The sequence below is a fragment of the Populus alba genome, chromosome 3, assembly GCF_005239225.2.
Source record: "Populus alba chromosome 3, ASM523922v2, whole genome shotgun sequence".
NCBI lineage: Eukaryota > Viridiplantae > Streptophyta > Magnoliopsida > Malpighiales > Salicaceae > Populus > Populus alba.
In genome coordinates this window covers 400,287-420,758 of record NC_133286.1, presented here as the reverse complement: position 1 = coordinate 420,758, position 20,472 = coordinate 400,287, and the positions used below count along the sequence as shown (strand labels likewise).

General features: G+C 36.6%; 3 protein-coding genes across 4 annotated transcripts; 1 reads left to right on the top strand and 2 right to left on the bottom strand.

Moving 5' to 3' along the window:
* Positions 1-515: 515 nt before the first annotated feature.
* Positions 516-3,451, bottom strand: LOC118062298 (uncharacterized). The gene is made up of 2 exons (XM_035076021.2): positions 3,291-3,451; positions 516-2,273 (listed from the first exon to the last, which is right to left on the bottom strand). The coding sequence occupies exon 2, from the start codon at positions 1,968-1,970 to the stop codon at positions 741-743; it is 1,230 nt and encodes a 409-aa protein (XP_034931912.1). The 5' UTR covers positions 1,971-2,273; positions 3,291-3,451; the 3' UTR covers positions 516-740.
* A 5,405-nt stretch (positions 3,452-8,856) lies between these two features.
* Positions 8,857-17,864, top strand: LOC118062313 (uncharacterized). 2 transcript variants are annotated; one of them, XM_073407926.1, is made up of 21 exons: positions 8,857-9,191; positions 9,384-10,043; positions 10,181-10,260; positions 10,563-10,667; positions 11,179-11,235; positions 11,335-11,408; positions 11,876-11,975; positions 12,817-12,887; positions 13,048-13,148; positions 13,245-13,348; positions 13,432-13,485; positions 13,672-13,727; positions 13,910-13,948; positions 14,065-14,209; positions 15,024-15,205; positions 15,284-15,351; positions 15,555-15,627; positions 15,703-15,764; positions 15,877-16,786; positions 17,011-17,301; positions 17,479-17,864. In XM_073407926.1, exons 2-21 carry the CDS (start codon positions 10,022-10,024, stop codon positions 17,756-17,758), a joined length of 2,874 nt encoding a protein of 957 aa, XP_073264027.1. In that variant the 5' UTR covers positions 8,857-9,191; positions 9,384-10,021; the 3' UTR covers positions 17,759-17,864. The 2 variants fall into 2 exon arrangements, with proteins under 2 accessions (XP_073264027.1, XP_034931913.1); XM_035076022.2 differs by lacking the exon at positions 9,384-10,043 and having other exon boundaries at positions 8,858-9,191.
* Positions 17,865-18,809, bottom strand: LOC118062326 (nicotinamidase 2). Its single transcript, XM_035076030.2, has one exon. It carries the CDS (start codon positions 18,625-18,627, stop codon positions 18,022-18,024), a length of 606 nt encoding a protein of 201 aa, XP_034931921.1. The 5' UTR covers positions 18,628-18,809; the 3' UTR covers positions 17,865-18,021.
* Between the last annotated feature and the right edge of the window lie 1,663 nt (positions 18,810-20,472).

The following is a 20,472-nucleotide window of genomic DNA, read 5'->3' as shown; positions in this document are numbered from 1 at the left end:
TTCTTGCCGAAAACTTAATCATTATTCACTAGTGGCGTGTGTGAGTGAGTGAGAGAGATGAGTAGATGGCCCTTTAGGCTCTTCGAAACACATATCGCAATGAAAATAATATTTCAAAATTTTTCAGTAGTACAACCTAAAATATTTGATTTTTTTAAGGTTGAATTATTATAAAATTCTTTTAGTGAAGTAATTATTACATTAGGTGTTACTTTTTTTTTTTTTCTTAGTTCGTTGACATTTTAGTACAACCTAAAATATTTTTGCATCATTTTAATATATATATATATATATATCTAAAAAAATATTATTTTCGTAAGCTTTAAAAAACATATATTATACACTGCCAAGTGCCAAACACCCCCTTCATCTCCAACCAATACCACTGCTAGCTTCTACAAAAATAAATAAAAATGATCATAAATTAAATAAAAAAATTGAGTTTTCCCTCAGACTCATCCAAATCTACCGTCAAACCTGTGGATCAAAAATTATAATCACATCATTGAGCGATAGGAAGAGAAGCACCTTGCTTTCATTCAAGAGGGGCTCGGAAGGAGGAGGTAAATAGAAATCAGGATTAAGAATGTTACAAAAAGGGAGGAATAAAAAAAAGGAAGCAGCAGATCATGGAATCAAAAACCAGCAAAATCTAAAAAATAGACAACAAACCAAGAATAAAAATCCTTATTGGAACTAACCCTTTACAATCAGTTTTTTCTTTATCACAAAATTGATGTTCACCACGAGAACTCAGTTCCTTGCCCAGTCTTTGGGTCCACGAGTGGTCGCATAGGCCAGCCTAGCAGCGGAGGCGAACCTGGTGGAGTCGCATCTCGACCAGGTGAAAAAAGGCTCAGCTCCACGAATGGCCCTGAAGGAGTCTCATCTCCCTGGCAAGCCCTGAAAGAGATTGATCCGCGCTTAGCTGAGGCGTCAGAGTTTCTGCCGGGGCTTATATGAGTACTTTCTTCCAGATGGTTTTGGTTTGCATCAAGGGAAATGGTTTCATTGTGCTCATCAGCATATCTTCTACTCACCTCCAGGTCCCGAAGATTCCCCAGTGCTAAAGAATCAGCGACGGGATAGTATACAAGCATGCAAATACACACCCCAGCACAGCATGAGAGGGCAAGAAAGGCTGAGAACGCAAGAGCTTCAAATAGAAAATGCTCTGGTTTAGATAAAACAGATAGTCCAAGTAAGAGAATCCTCAATGGAAGGAAACTTGAAACTGAGAATATTAATGTGTACACTCTCTTCTGCAAACCCTTATTGATGACCAATTTCAAAATCCGCCTTCCAAGCCAAAACAGGTAGACAGTCAATGCAGAAGCAAAAAAACCAAGAAGCATTGTATTCAATAAAGGGTAAGTGCAAAGCGCAATATCAGAGGCGGCAGCATTTTTCATCCCATGAGCAGCAGAGGTAAAATAATGAGGAAACCTTTTCGATATACCCTTATCCTTGCGTAATAGCGGTCCAATTAGTATAGCAAGCAGCTGAAGGACAAACATTGGAAGGCAATAGAGAACAACATATACAGCAGTTCTTCCATTCCACTTGCGACAAAGAATTCCCGATTCCATCTTCTGTAAGGGAGCCCGGAGGAGAAACATGAGGGTGAGTAATAAGCAAGGCTCTGCAAAACCCAAATTCGAGACAATGTAGCCTTTGCAGACAGTTTCCTGCCATTTGTAGTCAAGGGCATTCAACACCCTTCCCTTCCGTCTCAACAAACTTAACCGGATAATTTCACCAACACCCCACCAGATTACAAACAAAATAAATATGATTCGGATGATCCAGGGACCACTAAAATAACTGAGTTGAAAATAGCCTTGACTACGAACACGAGAGCGCAAGTAAAATGAGTAGGCAATGCACAACAAACCAAATAGAATCAAAATAGTGACTAGACAAATTGTCACCACACCGAATGCATCGGCAGCAGCACTCGTCAGGGGCATTACCCGAAGCACGAATTCCACGCATGCTCTCTACCAGCATGGATACAAGGAATCCTCCTCTGGTCGTGTATTCACTTCCTTCCGAGGATTAATTTTTATTGGCAGTTCCAAAAATAATACTGGAATTAGCTTGTTAAAAACCAAACCAACAGGTCACTCAGAGCAATTAACCATCACCATGCACTCCAGTAATGATGACAAAGCCATGCATGAAGACAGGCATTAGCCAATCCCAAGCTAACACACCAAATCACTACTTCAAATAATCTTTTCTGTCTGGCTCAAGCTATCCAGCCCAGTCCCCTATAGCATGAAAGTTGAAAATACTCAGAAAAGGACTCAAATTTCAATCGTACTTGTCAATTATATATCAATGCCCAAATCCTTCAAGTACCAAGCTCAGAAAGGCTTTATTAAGACAATGAAGCATCAAACAAAATTAAAAGCCATGGAGGCTTTTTTAACAAGAAAATAACATATGGAGAAGCTCATAATTGAACGTAAGCCAGCAAGAAAGCGAGTCATGTTGCAAAAAACAAGGCTGCTTATCAACCAATCGCATATTTGACGAGTTGCAATGAGCATATCTTGCCCAAATTTAAGCCTATACAAGGGCCACATTTTACAAGGACTCGGACAAAATCACATGTATCATACTTTCCATGACATTCAAGAGCAGCCAAAATGATTAGATTCATCCGAATTTGGCATCATGCATTTTAGCAGTTACATTCGTAAATTAACATAAGAATTCCAAGAAAAAAACATTAAACAACTATACACCACCAAAAGCAAAAACAAAAACCATTTCCAGGTAAGAACAACACTGGCATGCAGTAAATAATTGATAATTAACCCAACTATCATCAGGCTGCATTGTGAATAATACACACGACCGCGCATGTTCTTGTAAAAAAAAAAAAAAAAAAACAGTTCCAGCCTCATTAATTCCTCTTCGGAAAATACAAAAACAAATTTAAATCTCAATATTCCACATTATATAGATCTCAAAAACATTAACCTCAGTAAAATTTTCAGTTCTCCAATTTCAAAAAAGAAAAGCATGATCAGATTTTTCGTTTTCATTTCCTTCTATTTTCTTTCTCTTTCTCAGCAACCAAACATAAAACATGCACAAAAGCTTAAGAAAAAAAAAACACAAAAAACATCCTCATACGATAATCGGCATTTCCAAATCATCATGCACTAAGTAAAAAGAAAAGATAAATATAAACACATCTCATCGAAAAACAAGAAAAAATCCAAACAGATAAAATGATAACGAAAATGATAAAAAAAAGATATCAATCGAGAGCTTACAAATCAGAGAAACTTGATCTGGTGAAGAGAAATGAAGATTCCAACAGCCACTAAACGAGATCAAGAAAACCCTAACTTAAAACACGAAACGAGCGAGAGACAGAGACAGAGAAAGGTAGGGAGAGACCAGAGGGAAGACAGACCATGTAGTTAAGTGGGGCTTTGTTGGAGACAGCCTGTCTCCAGCTGTGAAATCCGAACCTAAAGGTTTGGATTCCAGACTTTCGCTTCCGTGGTTACCCCTTTCCTACGTGGCTCTGCTTTGGCGGCGTTTACGGCGAGCTGTCTTTTATTTTTTTTTCAAAAAGATACAGCTAAGAAATGAAAGAGGAGGCGATTGGCCATCAGGCTAAGCGAATCCAGGGACAGGGATTAGTGTGACTCGCTCTGTTTGGTTCCAGCAAACTTTGATTGTACAAACAAACAGAATTTATTTATTTTGCGTTAAATGTTTTATGGATAAAGAATTATATGTCGAATTTATTTGTTCTCTGGAATGTGGCTGTCTAAAAGCTTTCTCTTGTTTTTTGGACATTTTTTTCTTTCATGCCTCATAATTTAGGGACTAAAACATGATGGAGATTAAGTTGAGGGATTAAAATGTAAAAATATAAATTTTTAGGGACCAAATTGAGATAAAAACTCCAAAGACCATGGTCAAGTTTTTTCAAATATTGTTCGCTAAGGTTGTGTTTAGTGTCTTGGACAATACTAATTAGAATGAATTGAATTGAACAAATAGCAGTCATGTCTTGTGTTGGTGTGTTTTGGATAGGACTAAACAATTTATTTTATTTTGTGTTTGGTAGACATTAGACAAGAATCAATTAACACATGGTCTGGACTAGTTCGGGTTTAAGAAAAAAAAAGTAATCTATGGCCCAATCAAAAACTCAAATCAACTTGTGACTCGATCAACTCGAGATAAAATATAGGTAAAAAAATCTATTGACTTTTTAATATATATCTTTTGGTCAAAAAAGGTTGTTTTAATTTTTTTTTAGATTTGGGTCAATTTCCTGCCGATAAGTGACTCGAATTTTACCTTGGGTCAACTCTCAAGTTGGTTTTTAAAACTATAATGATAATAATTTTTATTCTTACATTACTTTGGGTTAACCCAAGCTAACCATCTTGATTCCTGACTTGGATTTTGCTTAGGGTCGACCCTTTAGTTAGGTTTTAAAATCATGATAATAATCACTTTTATTTTTACATTGGCACAAGTCAATGGTCAATCAACTCGTGACGCCGGATTAGTTGAACAGCCCTAGCCCCAAGTTAACCACTATCTTGGGATTAAGACTATGATGATAATAATTTTTATCTTAACGTTAACCCGAGTCAATGTTCAACCCAACCTATGACTCAAACCTAGCCCTAGGTCAATCCTCGAGTTGAGTTTTAAAATTATGATAATAATCAATTTTATCTTTACTTTGACATAAGTCAATGGTCAACCTGGCCCATGCTTTAGCCTCAAGTCAGCCCCTGAATCATGTTTTTAAATTATGATAATAATTATTTTTATCATTATTGAGACCCAAGTCTGGCCCAAATCAATGGTCAAATTGACCTGCGCCCCATGCTTTGGCCCTAAGTTTGACCCATGCGTCAAGTTTTGAAACTATAATAACAATCATTTTTATCATTACTTAGACCCTAGTCAGTAGTCAACCCGACTTGTGATTCGAACCTAGCATGGGTTGATCTTTGAGTCAAGTTTTAAAACTATAATAATAACTACTTTTATCTTTACATTGACCCGGGTCAATTCTCAACCTAAATTGTGACCCGAGATTGATTGATCAAGCCTAACCTTAAGTTGATTCTTGAGTCAGGTTTTAAAACTATAATAATAACTATGTATATTTCAAGGTTAACTCGAGTTAATGGTTAACCCCGTAATAGCCCAGCCCAAACTATCATATATTATCCGCTTTGGCCATTACCGTCCTCATGGTTTTGTTCTTGGTGACACAAGCCCATCTCTAAGCCTAATGCCCCAAAACGCTTACAACAAGTCAGCGATCAACATGACTCATAAAGCCCTGGTTTATGATCTCAAACCCGACTTATGATCCCAGCATGGCACTGGGTTGACCTTCAAGTAAGTTTTAAGTTTATGATAATAATCAATTTATTTCGTATATTAACCCAAATCAATTGTCAAACTGACACGTGACCCATGTTTTGGCTTCGATTTAACCCTCGAATCAAGTTTTAAAATCATGATAATAATTATTTTTATCATTACTTAGACATGAGCCATTGGTCAACCCGACTTATAATCCGGTCGATCCTTAAGTCGAATTTTAAAACTATGATAATAACCACTTTTATTCTTACATTGACCCTGGGTCAATGGTTAATCTAAATCATGGATTAGGCCTGGTTGATCATCCCTAACTTTAAACCAACCCTCGAGTTAAGTTTTAAAACTATGATAATAATCATCTTTATTCTAAAGTTAATACGAGTCAATGGTCAAACCGATTTGTGACTCGAGTCTGGTTCCGAGTCAATTTACGAGTCCAGTTTTAAAAATATGATAATAATCATTTTTAAGTTTTATCTTTACATTGACAAAGGTCATTAGTTAACCTAGACCATGACCCAGGTTTTTTCCCAAGTTGACTTCCAAGTCAGGTTTTAAAACTATGATAATGATCATTTTTATCATCATGTAGACCTGAGTCAAAGGTCGGGTGACCCGTGACCTAGACTCGATCCTGAGTCAACCCTCGAGTCGAGTTTTAAAACTATGATAATAATCATTTTTATCCATATATTGACTTAGATCAATGGTTAACTCGATCCCTGGTCTGAGCCTAGATGATCAGGCCTAACCCTAAGTCAATTTCTAAGTCGAGTTTTAAAACTTTGATAATAACTATTTTTATAATGTGGCTAACCTGGGTCAATGGTGAATCCGAACTGTGACCTGAGCCAGACATCGAGTTAACCCCCGAGTCAAGTTTAAAAACTATGATAATAATAATTTTTATCTTTTTGTTTACCCAAGTTAATGGTTTACCTCACTTACGACCCATGCTTTGTCTCAAGTAGACTCCCGAGTCGGATTTTAAAACTATGATAATAATCATTTTTATCCATGTATTAACTAAGATCAATGGTTAACCCGAACCCTGGCCAAGCTTGAGTCAACCCTCGAGTCGAGTTTTAAAACTATGATAATAATCATTTTTATCCATATGTTGACTTAGGTCAATGGTTGACCTGACCTTTAGCTCGAGCCTAAATGATCAGGCTTAGCCCCAAGTCATTTCCCGAGTCGAGTTTTAAAACTTTGATAATAACTATTTTTATAATTTGGCTAGCCTGGGTCAATGGTCAACTCGAACTATGACTCGAGCCTGACATCGAGTTAACCCCCGAGTCAAGTTTTAAAACTATGATAATAATTATTTTTATCTTTTTGTTTACCCAAGTTAATGGTCAACTTGACCCACGACCCATGCTTGGTCTCGAGTAGACTCCCGAGTTGGATTTTTAAACTATGATAATAATTATTTTTATCCATATATTGACTGAGATCAATGGTTAACTCAACCCCCTAGCCGAGCCTAAGTCAACCCTTGAGTCAAGTTTTAAAAACTATAATAATAATCATTTTTATCCATATGTTGACTTATATCAATGGTTGACCCAGCCCCTAGCCCGAGCCTAGATGATCAGGCCTAACCCCAAGTCAATTCTCGAGTCGAGTTTTAAAACTTTGATAATAACTATTTTTATAATGTGGCTAGCCTGGGTCAATGATTAACCCAAACTGTGACCCGAGCCTGACATCAAGTTAACCCCCGAGTCAAGTTTTAAAACTATGATAATAATAATTTTTATCTTTTTGTTTACCCAATTTAATGGTCAACCCGACCCGCTACCCATGCTTGGTCTCGAGTAGACTCCCGAGTCAGATTTTAAAACTATGATAATAATTATTTTTATCTTTATTTTGACTTAAATCAATAGTTAACCCGACTTGTGACCTATGCTTGGACCTGAGTGGACTCCCAAGTCAGATTTTAAAACTATGATAATAATTATTTTTATTTTTATTTTAACCCTAATCAACTAGATAAACCATTGTGCGGAGTATCAAATAAGCTTGTCATATCTCTTTTAGTGTAACAAAAATTTCTCTATAAGAATAACCCTGGATGAGATAAAAATTGGTTTTTGTTTTGTCTAAAAATAAAGCAAACAAACTTCACAAAAAAATTGTTATATCCTGATCATTATTGTATAGCATGCCAAGCACTTTATAATTTATATTTTATATTTTTAATTTTTTTTGTGTAATCAAATCTAACGGTTTAAATTAAAGATTGACTAGTAAGGATATAAGTTGGAATATTGAAAATTTTATAGAAAAGAAGTTGAAAAATATTTTATTAAATTTTATGTTTTTATCCATGTATTGTGTATCTCTTGTAAAAAAAAAGAAAGAAAAAAAGTAAAGATTGATCTGTTAGGTTTAGATTGGATTTGACCAAGTTAATATTTTTTTATGTTCAAACTTTAACTTGACTCGTGTCATGTTTTGAGTTGCAGGTTTTTTGAGAAAAACCTATATATTTAATAAGAATGCTTAAATAAAAAACAAGATTGTCAATATGAAACTTGAGGACATTAGGCTTACCTAGGTATGATTTGTGACAATTTTTTTAATTAAAATGATATTATTTTTATTTTTCTTGAAAGTATTTTAGTGTAGACTTTTAAAGGTTTATATGATGTTTAACTAAGTTTTTTTTTTTTTGTACAAATCACAGCTCAGCCCAAATTAAATTCTGAATTTTTCAAGTAAATCCATTATTTTTGGAATAGATTTAATAACTACATCTAAAATCAAATCACGTGAAAAATATCATTGACTTGCCTAGTTATGACTTTTTTGTGTAGTGATGCACATGTGTGGTGTGTATGTGGACCTGGGCTAACTTACGTATGACTCTTTGTTGCCATGGACCTCCCTGTCATGAATATTGTTTTGTTTTTATTGTGTTTTTTTTTTTTTTAATTTAGTGATTTTAATGGGTGTTTATTAGTGTAATAATAATTATTTTTAAATTTTTTTGGTTAAATATATATTTTTTTAAAAAATTATTTTTAATATTAAAATAATAAAAAAATATATAAAAATTAATTTTAAACGAAAAATTTTTAAAATCTTTTAAGAACACGTTACAACCATATTCTCCAGACAGCCTTCGCGCGACTAAACTCATGAAGAAAAATCTATAAATGATTTCAAAATGATGAAAAGATAAATTCACTAATTTCTCGAGTCAATAATGGAATCCTCAGAAAACTTGTCATCCTTTAATTGGTGACAATCCCTAATCTATAATACTGTATACTACATAGACGACAAATCAATGGCCAGATGCTTGACTGAGAAAGCAACAAGAAAGAAGATGTTTGTCTTTAATTTTGTAGCAATCCACTATATTAATGATTTATAATAATCTATTTATAAAGATTTTTCTAGATGCTGAAAGCAGATACTTATAATAGAAAAAGAGAGATAAGTAAGAACAAATATCAAGGAATATGGATGGTTTATAATTGTAATAAAAGCTCTTCGTCAAGTTTTTGTTTTCTCGACAACTGCTGTCTCTTAATCAAAGATGTGGGGCCAGAGAACAAGAACAACTGTTGTTGTTATTACAAGAAAAGTAAATAGAGAGATCCTTAAACACCACATGTTCTAGACATCATTCAAAGTAATGGTCAATGTTTTTGGCTATTCAAATGAAGAAAAGATGAATGGTAAGAAGGGATATTAGGATCTCCACTTCCTTGCAAGCCCTCTATAGCCTGCAGTTTCAGTCTTGAAACCAAACCGTCTACACAAGCGATCCCACTTCTCTCCAGGTTAGTTTTCTTAATTATGCATTCCTGTTTCGATGCAGTTCTTGCTAAACTGATGATTTCTCTCCTTGTTTCTCTGTTATCTGTACTGTACTGTCAATGGCTTGTTAAACCATGTGGTGTACATGTTGTGAAATCAATTGAAATATATTTATGCACGTCTGTCATGCAGTTCACTACAAGAATTTCTTGTAGACAGCATACAATCTGTATATGTTTATATACAAGAATCTATCTGTCTGGGAAGGGTAGCGCTGTATTTTTCTGAATGATGTCAACCATTGACGGGGTGGACTGTGGACATGTATGTACATGTATGTATGTATGTATGTGCGCGCGCCATTCATCCCCGAGTATCCAACCCTTGCAGTTTTCCCAATAAAATCAGCCATTGATGGAGTGGACTGAGTTAGTGGGTCCCACAAGACGAAAACCCTTAAAGGGGCTGGCATTTTATTCGACCAAGGGATGTTTTGGGTTTATGATAATGATCATGAATTAAAATAATAGAGCTTGAGTTGTTGCAATTTGATCTTTAGCTGCAAGGCACCGATTATAATATAATGGACTGTGGACATGTATGTGTTCATCCCTGAGTATCCAACCCTTGCAGTTTTCCCAATAAAATCAGCCATTGATGGGTCCCACCAGACGAAAACCCTTAAAGGGGCCGGCATTTTAAGCGAGCAAGGGATGTTTTGGGTTTATGTCTTTATGATAATGATTATGAATTAAAATAATAGAGCTTGAGTTGTTGCAATTTGATTAATTTGATCTTTAGCTGCAAGGCACCTATTATAATATAATGGTAGTTGGTATTGTTATTGGGTGTGATGGATGGTGGTCATTGTGAAGGTGAGGATTTTAGGACATTGGTCTCCTAATTTACCAAAACAAAAGATAGGATCTGCTGGTGCTCTTATTTTTAAAGGAAAGGGAAGTATTGATTGCATTGTCTAAACCCATTCGGGCTAACTTTCTGGTTATTTCAGGAAAGATGTTTGAGAGAAAGATACCAGGGAATGGTTTTCATGAAGAACAAGGAGAACCTTCAAATTATCCGGTGGATAAGGTATGCTTATATATAATGTAAACGGGTTTTTCTCTCTGCTTGGTTGGAAGGGTTGAATTGTGTTTGTTTGACTTCAGCAGGTTTTGAGTTGAGTTCTTCAGTATTTGGACATTTTTTCTTCTGCGTTCTGTAACAGCAGTTCTTTGAGTTTATTGTCATCCTTTTGCCCAATGTCTGGCGGTTTTTTTTTTTGGAACTTTTAATGTTGTCATCTGGAAGAGTACAGTTGTTTGATAATTAAACCTTTCAATGCTAGTCTTGTATCTAAGTTCTTTCTTTCCCCTTTGAATGTCTGGATTAAGGTTGATGCTGGGAAACCTGCACCACTGACCTGGCAGCGGAAATTAGACGGCGACGAAACTGTCCTTTCGGAGTTCACTTTAAGTTTGCAAGAGAAACTTTTAATGGTACGTGTTCCAATTTAGATAATAAATGGGTTCTTCCTTCTGCCTTACAGATGCTAGTCTTCCTTATTATCATGTCTATTTCAAAAACAAACTCAAACCATTGTCATGGAAAGGCCTTGTTGTGGAGTGAAATTCTCTACGGATATTTGAAATGCCGTGCGTGAAACATTAGCAGATGACACAATGGTAAATTTGGGATGTATATCTCGAAAGAGAAAGATGTGCTAACTCATGAAAAATTATAGTGAACATGCTATGTTTGTAGTTTTGAATCGTGCACACCTGAATGATTCTCCTTTGTTCTTTAAGTGGGTTGTTTATTGAAAAAGATGATGCGAGATGAGTCAAATGAAGCATACCAAAGTACCAAATCGACTCTGTTTTATGTAATGAGACCTTTCCACACTTCTGAGACTTCATAACATCCCTTGTTTTCTATCATCAACATCTTTTAGGTGGAAAATGTGTCCTTGTTATCTATATCCATGAGATGGTTTCTTTGCTTTGGCAGGCCCCTATAGGTATTCGGATATGGCGTCATATCCGAGAAGAAAATGCCAGAAAAAGGGTAATAACTTTTATCATAATTGCCCATTGTACCTTGATATGTTTAGTTTTGGTGAGGAACCACAAAGAACAAACTAATCATTGCATTCACTCTTTGCAGGGGGGTTTTTATATGGATCCATTTGCTAAGCGCAATGTGACATCTTGTCTTGGCATTCCAGTAGGCGGTATTGGGCAAGTGCTTACTCATAAAAAAAAAAATTACATTTATATTTGTTCATTGTATGGCTAGGAAAGCCAAACTTTAACTCAATCCATTCACTATTTATTTTGGACATCAGACTCATTCTAGCAAGGTGGATGCGAGCTTGTCATCTTATATATTTAGAACTACCTAGTCATCTATAAACTAGAATAGAATAATGTGTTGAAATAATGATTTGCATGCATTTTATTTGAAAGTTTTGTGTAATAGGCAACATATGGTAGAATATTCATATGTTCATAGTCAAGTTTGTACTCTTGATAAACTATATTGATATCATGTTTGCCTATGGCTGACAGGAGTTTATCCGATGCGATGTGAAATTAGTGCATCATCTGCTACATTGTTGCTGTAAAAGTTCATTGATCTTCTTAATGAGTTCCCTTCTAATACCTGTTTTCTTTTTCTTGTTTTAAATAAAATTAACAATTTACAGTTCAGGAAGCATTGGAAGAAGTTACAAAGGTGAATTTCAGCGTTGGCAACTGTTCCCTAGAATATGCGAAGAAAAACCTGTTTTAGCAAATCAATTTTCTGTAAGTTTAACTCAAAATTCCTGGAAAAAAGAATTGTCAATGCATGTTTTTTACACTTCATTTCATTGGGAAGCTGTGACTAGTTAAATGGAAATTATCCATGTCTAATGGGGGACCTGTAATGAAACAAAATCAACGAGGAGAAATATGTTTGTTTTGCGATCTATGGAACTGTTAGTATTTTGTCCAAGCAATCCTTTGCTAGAAGTCAACATAGAGTTGTTAGTTTTCCTGTGTTTGATAATGTCTAGCCATGCAGAACACAACAGTCATGTTTGTGGCTCTATGTCAGACTGAGTTGTTTTCATTACTGGCTCTCTATCTGCTTGAAATGTCTTAAAACACCAATTTTGCTGAAGGTATTTGGGATAGGGGAAATGTATCTTCTCTAACCTTGAACCTTTAAAGCGAATTGCTTAAGATCGACTCTGGATACCTTTCCTTTCTGTTTCTTGCATTCAGCAAATACTCGATCTTCTCACTTGCACTGTTGCATTTCTTTGCTAGAGGCAATTATAAAAGAAAAATGAATCGCTACCATCATCAATATAACTTGACTTATAAGATAATCCTGTAGCCTCCACAAATGTTTTTCGGTGGTTGTGACTGTATTTTGCTTATCCCGTTTAAATTTTCACTTATTTCTGTTTCCTACTCAATCATCCTCTGGTTGAGGCTGCCCTTAGTCGATGATTTTTGTTGAATTAAGACAAGATATGAATGGGAAATGAAGATGCCACAAATTAATATTCACGAGGCAAATAATTTTTTGGAATTTGTGAACCTTTTTTCATTTGCAAAATGATGTGTGATTTCTTTATTTGAATGCTACTGCATGCAGATTTTTGTTTCGCGCTCAAATGGTAAAAAATATTCCAGTGTACTTTGCTCAAGGAGTCCAGATGTGCTTGAGTAAGTGATTGCATTATTTCCTGATTAGTTTACAACATGAATGTTGTTTCTTATTCAACTCGGAAATCAGTTAATATTGAGCTTGACCTCGATAGAAATACAGACAAAGAAACGAAAAACTGTAAAATATAAACTTACTGAATGTCATCTATGTAATCAGAGAAGCTGCAGGCTCAGGGATTGAATCTTGGGACTGGAATCTGAAGGGAAATAATTCCACATATCATGCTTTATACCCCAGGGCTTGGACTGTATATGAGGGTAATGTACATTTCAAGTTGTATACATATTAAATTATTATGCCTGCCATTTTGGATATACTATCTTATATCTGGATGCCCTCCTCTTTGATTGCAGGCGAACCTGATCCAGAACTCAGGGTTGTTTGTCGTCAAATTTCACCTATTATTCCTCATAATTACAAAGAGAGCAGCTTCCCTGCATCAGTTTTTACCTTCAAGGTTGGAATGCGTCTCTACAAAGTTTGATTCTTCGAGATTCAGTACAGTCTACCCTGTTACTAACAGTGAAATGTTTTTTCCAGCTCTACAATTCTGGGAAGACTTCTGCAGATGTCACCTTGCTTTTCACATGGGCAGTAAGTACTTGCATTTTTTTAACCTTTACACCGATGCTTTTGTATTGTGTGTACTATTTTGTGGCACATTTCTTTGTTTATTTCTTCAAATGAGTGCTAAATATATGTCTCAAGATCCAACAAAGTAGTCTGACAACTGAGAAGCCACCAACACTCATGCAACTTTATTGTTTGTGCCCATTCCAGAATTCTGTTGGAGGGGTTTCTGAATTTTCTGGTCAGCACCTCAACTCAACAAATATGTAAGGCATATGGTGGTTTTTTTTTTTTTTTAAAAAAAAATTATGTTGCTGTAATTTCCAGTATAACTGTTAATATAAGACTGTCATGAATGTTCTTTTATTTTGTGTCTGTGTATAAAGCATGTGGATGTGCATGTAATGCTTGTAACTGACGCTAATCAACAAGATTATTGATTTTCTAGGATGGAGGATGGTGTACATTGTTTACTTCTGAATCACAAGTAAGTTCCTTTCTTTGGAAATTTATATTATTTCGAGATTTGATGGGATTTGTTTGTCAGTTTATGGCATGTGTTGAAATTTTATTGTAATGAACCCATCTTGTTTACTAATACAGGACAGCAAACGGGCATCCCTCGGTATCCTTTGCAATCGCTGCACAAGAGACTCCTGTTGTTCATGTCTCAAAATGTCCTTCCTTCGTGATATCTGGAAACTCACAAGGTGTCACAGCCAAAGAAATGTGGAATGAAGTAAAAGAGGTTGGCAGACTTGTACTTTGTTCATTTTGTGAAAATGTTCTCAAATGCATAATTCTGTGTCTTCTGCTAACAACGCCTACTTAAAATCCCACTGGTTTTTTTATCTTCAAATCGTAATGAGGGGATTCAGGAAAATTACAGCCTTATGTCATACAATATATGGATGTTGTCTGTTCATATTTGCATGTACTTTCACCAGGTTTTAGCTATCTTCTTTCGCAAAAAAATAGCGCTGCTTTCCCGACTAGGAACTAGTTGTTTGTCAAATGTTTCGGGTCCTTTTATATCTACAACTAGCATTTAGTTTCCACTGGGAAAGTGATGATCAGACAAGATATTCTGCTTAATGAGAACTTATATACCAGGTATTTCTTCCCCTGGGCATTAGTTCATGTGGTATAGGGGCTGGTTGTAATCAGGTAGCCTCCGTTTCAAATCTTATTGAATGGAAAAGTCAAGAAGATGATGAGAGTACGTGTTGAAAACCAGTGTGATCGAGAACGGTTGGGGCATTTTGGCTTTCATTACAGCTAGATTTGATTCTCTACAAGTGAATGCATACTTTATTACTGATGGTTTTTCAGGCTTTCTCTAAACACTAACGATTTTCTCATGCTTTCCATTTTCCACACCCCAAATATACCAAAGCTTCTGGAGGATATCCTTCCTTTAAAGAGGAAAGATAACACAATTCCTTATTTTAGCTCTAGTGGTGTATGTGATGATCCAGAAGGAACAACCCTGAGCCTGCTCATTAGTATCGTTTCTGTCATCATTTTCTACCAAACTTGATGTGCATTTTGTGTTTTAATAGCATGGATCCTTCGACAACCTCAACTCACCTGGAAAGCCGGTGCCTTCGGAACCAGGATCATCTATTGGGGCAGCCATTGCAGCGACCTCAACAGTCCCACCAGATGGTGTATGTACAGTTACTTTTTCATTGGCATGGGACTGCCCTGACGTAAAATTTGGGAGTGGAAGGACTTACCACAGGTGGGTTGCCAAATGCTTTGTCTGAAGTGGCCTACAGATTGGAAGGTTATCTGTACACTAAAAAGTTTTCATAAACAGGCGTTACACAAAATTCTATGGTACTCATGGAGATGCTGCTGCAAATATTGCACATGATGCTATTCTAGGTGAATTCCTATCCTGTCATCTTTGATGATACCGCTTTGCTTTAAAAAAAAAAAAAATGCAATCGTGGACCAAAAACATTTTAAACCCAGACTGTGAATTGGAAGTCTGGAGATTGGTTTGACATCTGGCAACCACAATCTTGAATTGGCGAGAAAATAAATTCGTCTGAATTCCCTATTTTGTATGTTTCCTTGGAATACAGAGCATGGCCTTTGGGAGTCAGAGATAGAAGCCTGGCAAAGACCAATTCTTGAAGACAAGAGACTTCCTGAATGGTTAGCTTCAGTGTGCAGTGTTTTCTCATTTCATGTAAACCCAGAACCTGAAGTTATTTCGATGCTTCCTTGCAGGTATCCTGGCACTCTCTTTAATGAGCTCTATTATCTTAATTCAGGAGGGACAATTTGGACAGGTATGTGGATGATGGAGCCTCTTGTCTTGCAGTCCTTCGAGCGTTTATCAATATCTTGAATTTTCAATTTATTGACTAGCTAACGTTGTAATTGCTTGTTTATTTATTTCAGATGGATCCCCTCCATTCCATAGCTTAGCAACTATTGAAGGGAGTAAGTTTTCTCTCGACAGGGCAGGTTCCAACCTGAGCCATCAAGGTGATACTGCTGTTGACATTCTTGGAAGGATGACTTCTGTACTCGAGGAAATCCACACTCCTTTAACAACCAATTCTGCTTTTGGAACTAATTTACTACAAGAAGGAGAAGAGAATGTTGGTCAATTCCTTTATCTGGAAGGGATCGAGTATCACATGTGGAACACCTACGATGTTCACTTTTATGCATCCTTCGCCTTCATTATGCTGTTTCCCAAGCTTCAGCTGAGCATTCAAAGGGACTTTGCGGCAGCAGTTATGATGCATGATCCCAGTATGATGCCACTGCTACAAGATGGGCAGCGTGTCCCCAGAAAGGTTATTGGAGCTGTCCCTCATGACATTGGGATCCATGACCCATGGTTTGAAGTAAATGCCTACAACCTCCACAACACTGATCGCTGGAAAGACTTGAATCCAAAATTCGTTCTCCAGGTTTACAGGGATGTAATTGCCACCGGAGACGAGAAGTTTGCACGAGCTGTTTGGCCATCGGTTTATGTTGCAATGGCTTACATGGACCAGTTTGACAAGGATGGTGATGGGATGATTGAGAACGACGGCTTTCCTGATCAGACATATGATACGTGGTCGTTGTCAGGGGTTAGTGCATATTGTGGTGGGCTATGGGTGGCGGCCTTGCAGGCTGCATCAGCCCTGGCATGGGAAGTAGGAGACAAGGATTCTGCAGAATATTTTTGGTGTAGGTTTCAGAAGGCAAAGATTGTGTATGACACGTTATGGAATGGTTCTTACTTCAATTATGACAACAGCGGTGGTACCAATAGCTCATCCATTCAAGCAGATCAATTGGCCGGACAATGGTGCGTTGCAATTATGCCCTTTTTAGATCATTTTGCATGTAGATTGCTTGCTTGAAGTTTCCAGAGCATTTCACTTGCTTCTGAAAGCAGCAGAAACAGCTCTTATGTGTTCTTTCAAAGGCACAGAAGGCAGACATGAAATTACTTCCATAGATTACTTGCAGGATGAAGATTAGTCCATGCTTGAGAGTTCTAACTTCTCCACCAATTGGTTTTGTTGGCAGGTACGCACGAGCATGCGGACTTTCGCCTATTGTTGACGAGGACAAAGCTCGACGTACACTGGAGAAGATTTATAATTACAATGTCCTGAAGGTGCAGGATGGGAAACGAGGGGCTGTAAATGGGATGCTACCTGATGGAACAGTTGACATGTCAAGCATGCAGTCAAGAGAAATATGGTCCGGAGTCACATACGCAGTTGCTGCAACCATGATCCAGGAAGACCTGACAGACATGGCATTTCATACTGCTAGTGGAGTCTACGAGGCTGTGTGGGCTGAACAAGGACTCGGGTAGGTTCGAGCTCGTTTGTCTATGCGGCCAACCGTCTTTCAAACCGCTGTGCAAAACCACGGTTTGAAACACAACCGGCTGCTTAGACAAACACACATGAAACCCTAAACTTCATGTATAATATAACCCATGGAATGCTGAGTAACAAGAGGCTGATGTTGTGTTGTCTGCTGCAGATATTCCTTTCAAACTCCTGAAGGTTGGAACACCATTGACCAGTATAGATCCTTGTGCTACATGCGGCCTTTGGCCATCTGGGCAATGCAGTGGGCCCTGTCAAGACCGGAGCTTCACCGGCAGGAAATGAAGTTACAAGCCAAGGAAGACTCCGTGCCTGTGCACCATGCTGGCTTCGCCAAAGTTGCTCGTTTTCTCAAGCTGCCTCATGGCGAATCATCTAAAAGCCATTTCCAATCCTTGTTTGAGTATGCTACCAACAAGTTTGGTTACAATTAATCGATCACACACACACACATATAGATTTCAGATTTCAGTTTGATGATTTCATAAATATATCAAATACTTATTTTTATCATAATTATTAATTTCCAGTTTTGACAAATCATGGCAAACGAAACCTTTATTTATGTGTGCGTAAAACACACAATCATGCATTTCATGTAAAGAGAAAAGAAAAGAAAAGCTCAACTCCAAGAAGATAAATACAAACCAAAGTGCGCTAAAGCACGCGATTAAAGAGTAATTAATTTATATTTTATTTATTTACCAAAGAGCCCATCTTGAAGCCTGTCGCAGTCGACCAGATAAGCAAACCCGTAAGCCAGGTTCTTCAACGTGGCCTCGTGCAGCTCCAAATCCGACGTGGCAGTCGCGTCGGTGGAGAAAAACACCCTGAACCCTTTCACAAACGCCTCACGCGCCGTCGTTTCACAGCACAAGTTAGTCATAACACCCGTCACGATAACCTCCTTCACACCCATCTCCACCAGCCGCTCCTGCAACCCCGTGTTCTCGAACGCGCTATAAGTGTTCTTCTCCACCACCTCGTTCTGTCCCGCGAGACGTCGGATCTCTGGCACGAGTTCTGCCTCCACCGTGCCATCAAGAACGAGGTCGTTGTCCCACCACTCCCCAAGCATGCCGTAGTCGGGGGGAGACTTGTGGTTGTGGCGAGTGAAGAGAACAGGGATGGAGGACCGTCTGCAGAGGGCTATGGTAGTAAGAAGTTGAGGTAGGATGGGATTGACCATGGAGGAAAAGTAGTTTTGAACGTCGATGACTAAAAGAAGAGAGGTTTTCGGGTCTGGGTTTCGGCTTCTTGTCTCATATTTCTTGTAAGATGCAGCAGCAGCAGCGGCAGCCATTGAATTATTGAGGAGGAGGAAGAAGGGGTTTTCTCGTAATTATAGGACGAAAGAAAGAGGAGAAAGCATGGAAGCTCTTTCTAGCCCTGGGGCTTTCTGATACGATAAAAAAGAAAAACTTGATCGAGTTTGTTTTTTCACACAAAAGTTTTACTGTTAGAGCCCACAAAATTAAGCCGAAGGTACAAATTAAACACCAACCATCATCGCACAAGTGTTCTTAAACTAAACCCAGTTCTTTATAAGTTTATATTTTCCAAAACAGTATCGTTTTAACATGAAAATAAAATAAAATTTAAACCTGGATTCATCAACTCAACCTGAGCTTGCTTCAGGCTGGATTATGTGTGGGGTCTGATTTTATAACTATTTCTGCAAAGATATATTTAATTAAAATTTATCATCAGAAAATAAGAATTATATTACCCACAATATACCACCATGAATCAAAATCTGAATTCTTTAGCCATCTTACAGTACAAGTAAACGAAAGCAATCCTCACCCCATCTGCTGCATTTCATTTTCATTATCAAATTAAGAAAGCAGCATTCAATTTGTACGAAGAAGAAGGATCCGCGGCCATTACTCAAACTGCCAAATCAAGCCCTCAAATTCTCTGCTAGCAACCTTTTCTCCTCCTCTAACACCAGTAACTTGTAGCATACCTGTTCCTCAAAGTGTGCAGGCTGTGTCTGAGCACTCAGAAACCTTCGGATGGAAGCGTTAATTGATTTCGAAGGCCCAGCTGCAGGCATCCCCGCGAAGAAATGGCTTCTCAAGTATGGTAGAGCCAAGAGAGTGCGTATAAAGACATACATGTTGGTAACATGTCTGTCAGATGCAAGGTGCATGTTTCGTTCTAGGCATATCTCCTTAGCGATTGCTTCTTTCAGACACATATTCTGGTCTGATAAAAAAAAAAAGAAATTGTTTTTTTATTAATTATATAAGTTTTTTTCTTGTTGTTGTTTTGGATGACTAAAATTTGAACTCGAATTGAAAACAATATATGCTAATGGAAAATAAATAAGTCAGATGTATATATTGTCTGAATAATTACTTGAGAAGAAGAAGAAATAGTTAAGCAAGTCTTGAAATTAAACGTGTATAGATTAGAGTATAAATGAGTAGAGAGATTTGAAATTAAATTTTTTATATTTGCAAAAAAAATCTCAATATTATATTGAAACTTAATATCATATGTATACATTTTATTCACATAATAAAAGAAAAATCAGCATGGTTTTGAGAGTTTTTTTTTTTTCTCAATTTCAAATAAAATAAAATAATAATTAATTTTCTATACAATTGTTTAGTTGTTTGAGGTTTATTTCGATTGTTTTATACCTGTTTTTAAAATATATTTAAAATTATTTTTTATTTGAAAAATATTAAATATATATTTTTTAAACTGTTTTTTGTGATTTTTAACTTTTACTTTTTATAATTATTGATTAATTAATTCAGTCATGATTAGTCCTAGCTTTTCAAAATTAAAATATTATAGGAATCTTCATTGTACAATATTATATGATTTCATTAATTTTGGATAATTGGCATGCTAATGCTAATTAATATGAAGAAAAATCACATGGGCTTGGGCATGATTTCACCACAGGGCACTAATCATGACCCAATAAAAAACAATAAATAAAATTAAATGTTGCAAATCATATAGCATCTTGGAGGATATATAATACAAATCTTACAATAACTATAACATATTATTAATAAATAAAACAATAAAAAAATATTTTTTTTATTAATATAAATATTCGAACTAATTTGCATGTATCTCGATTAATCTCACAAATTCTAAAGTTAATAATAATATAAACCTCTAA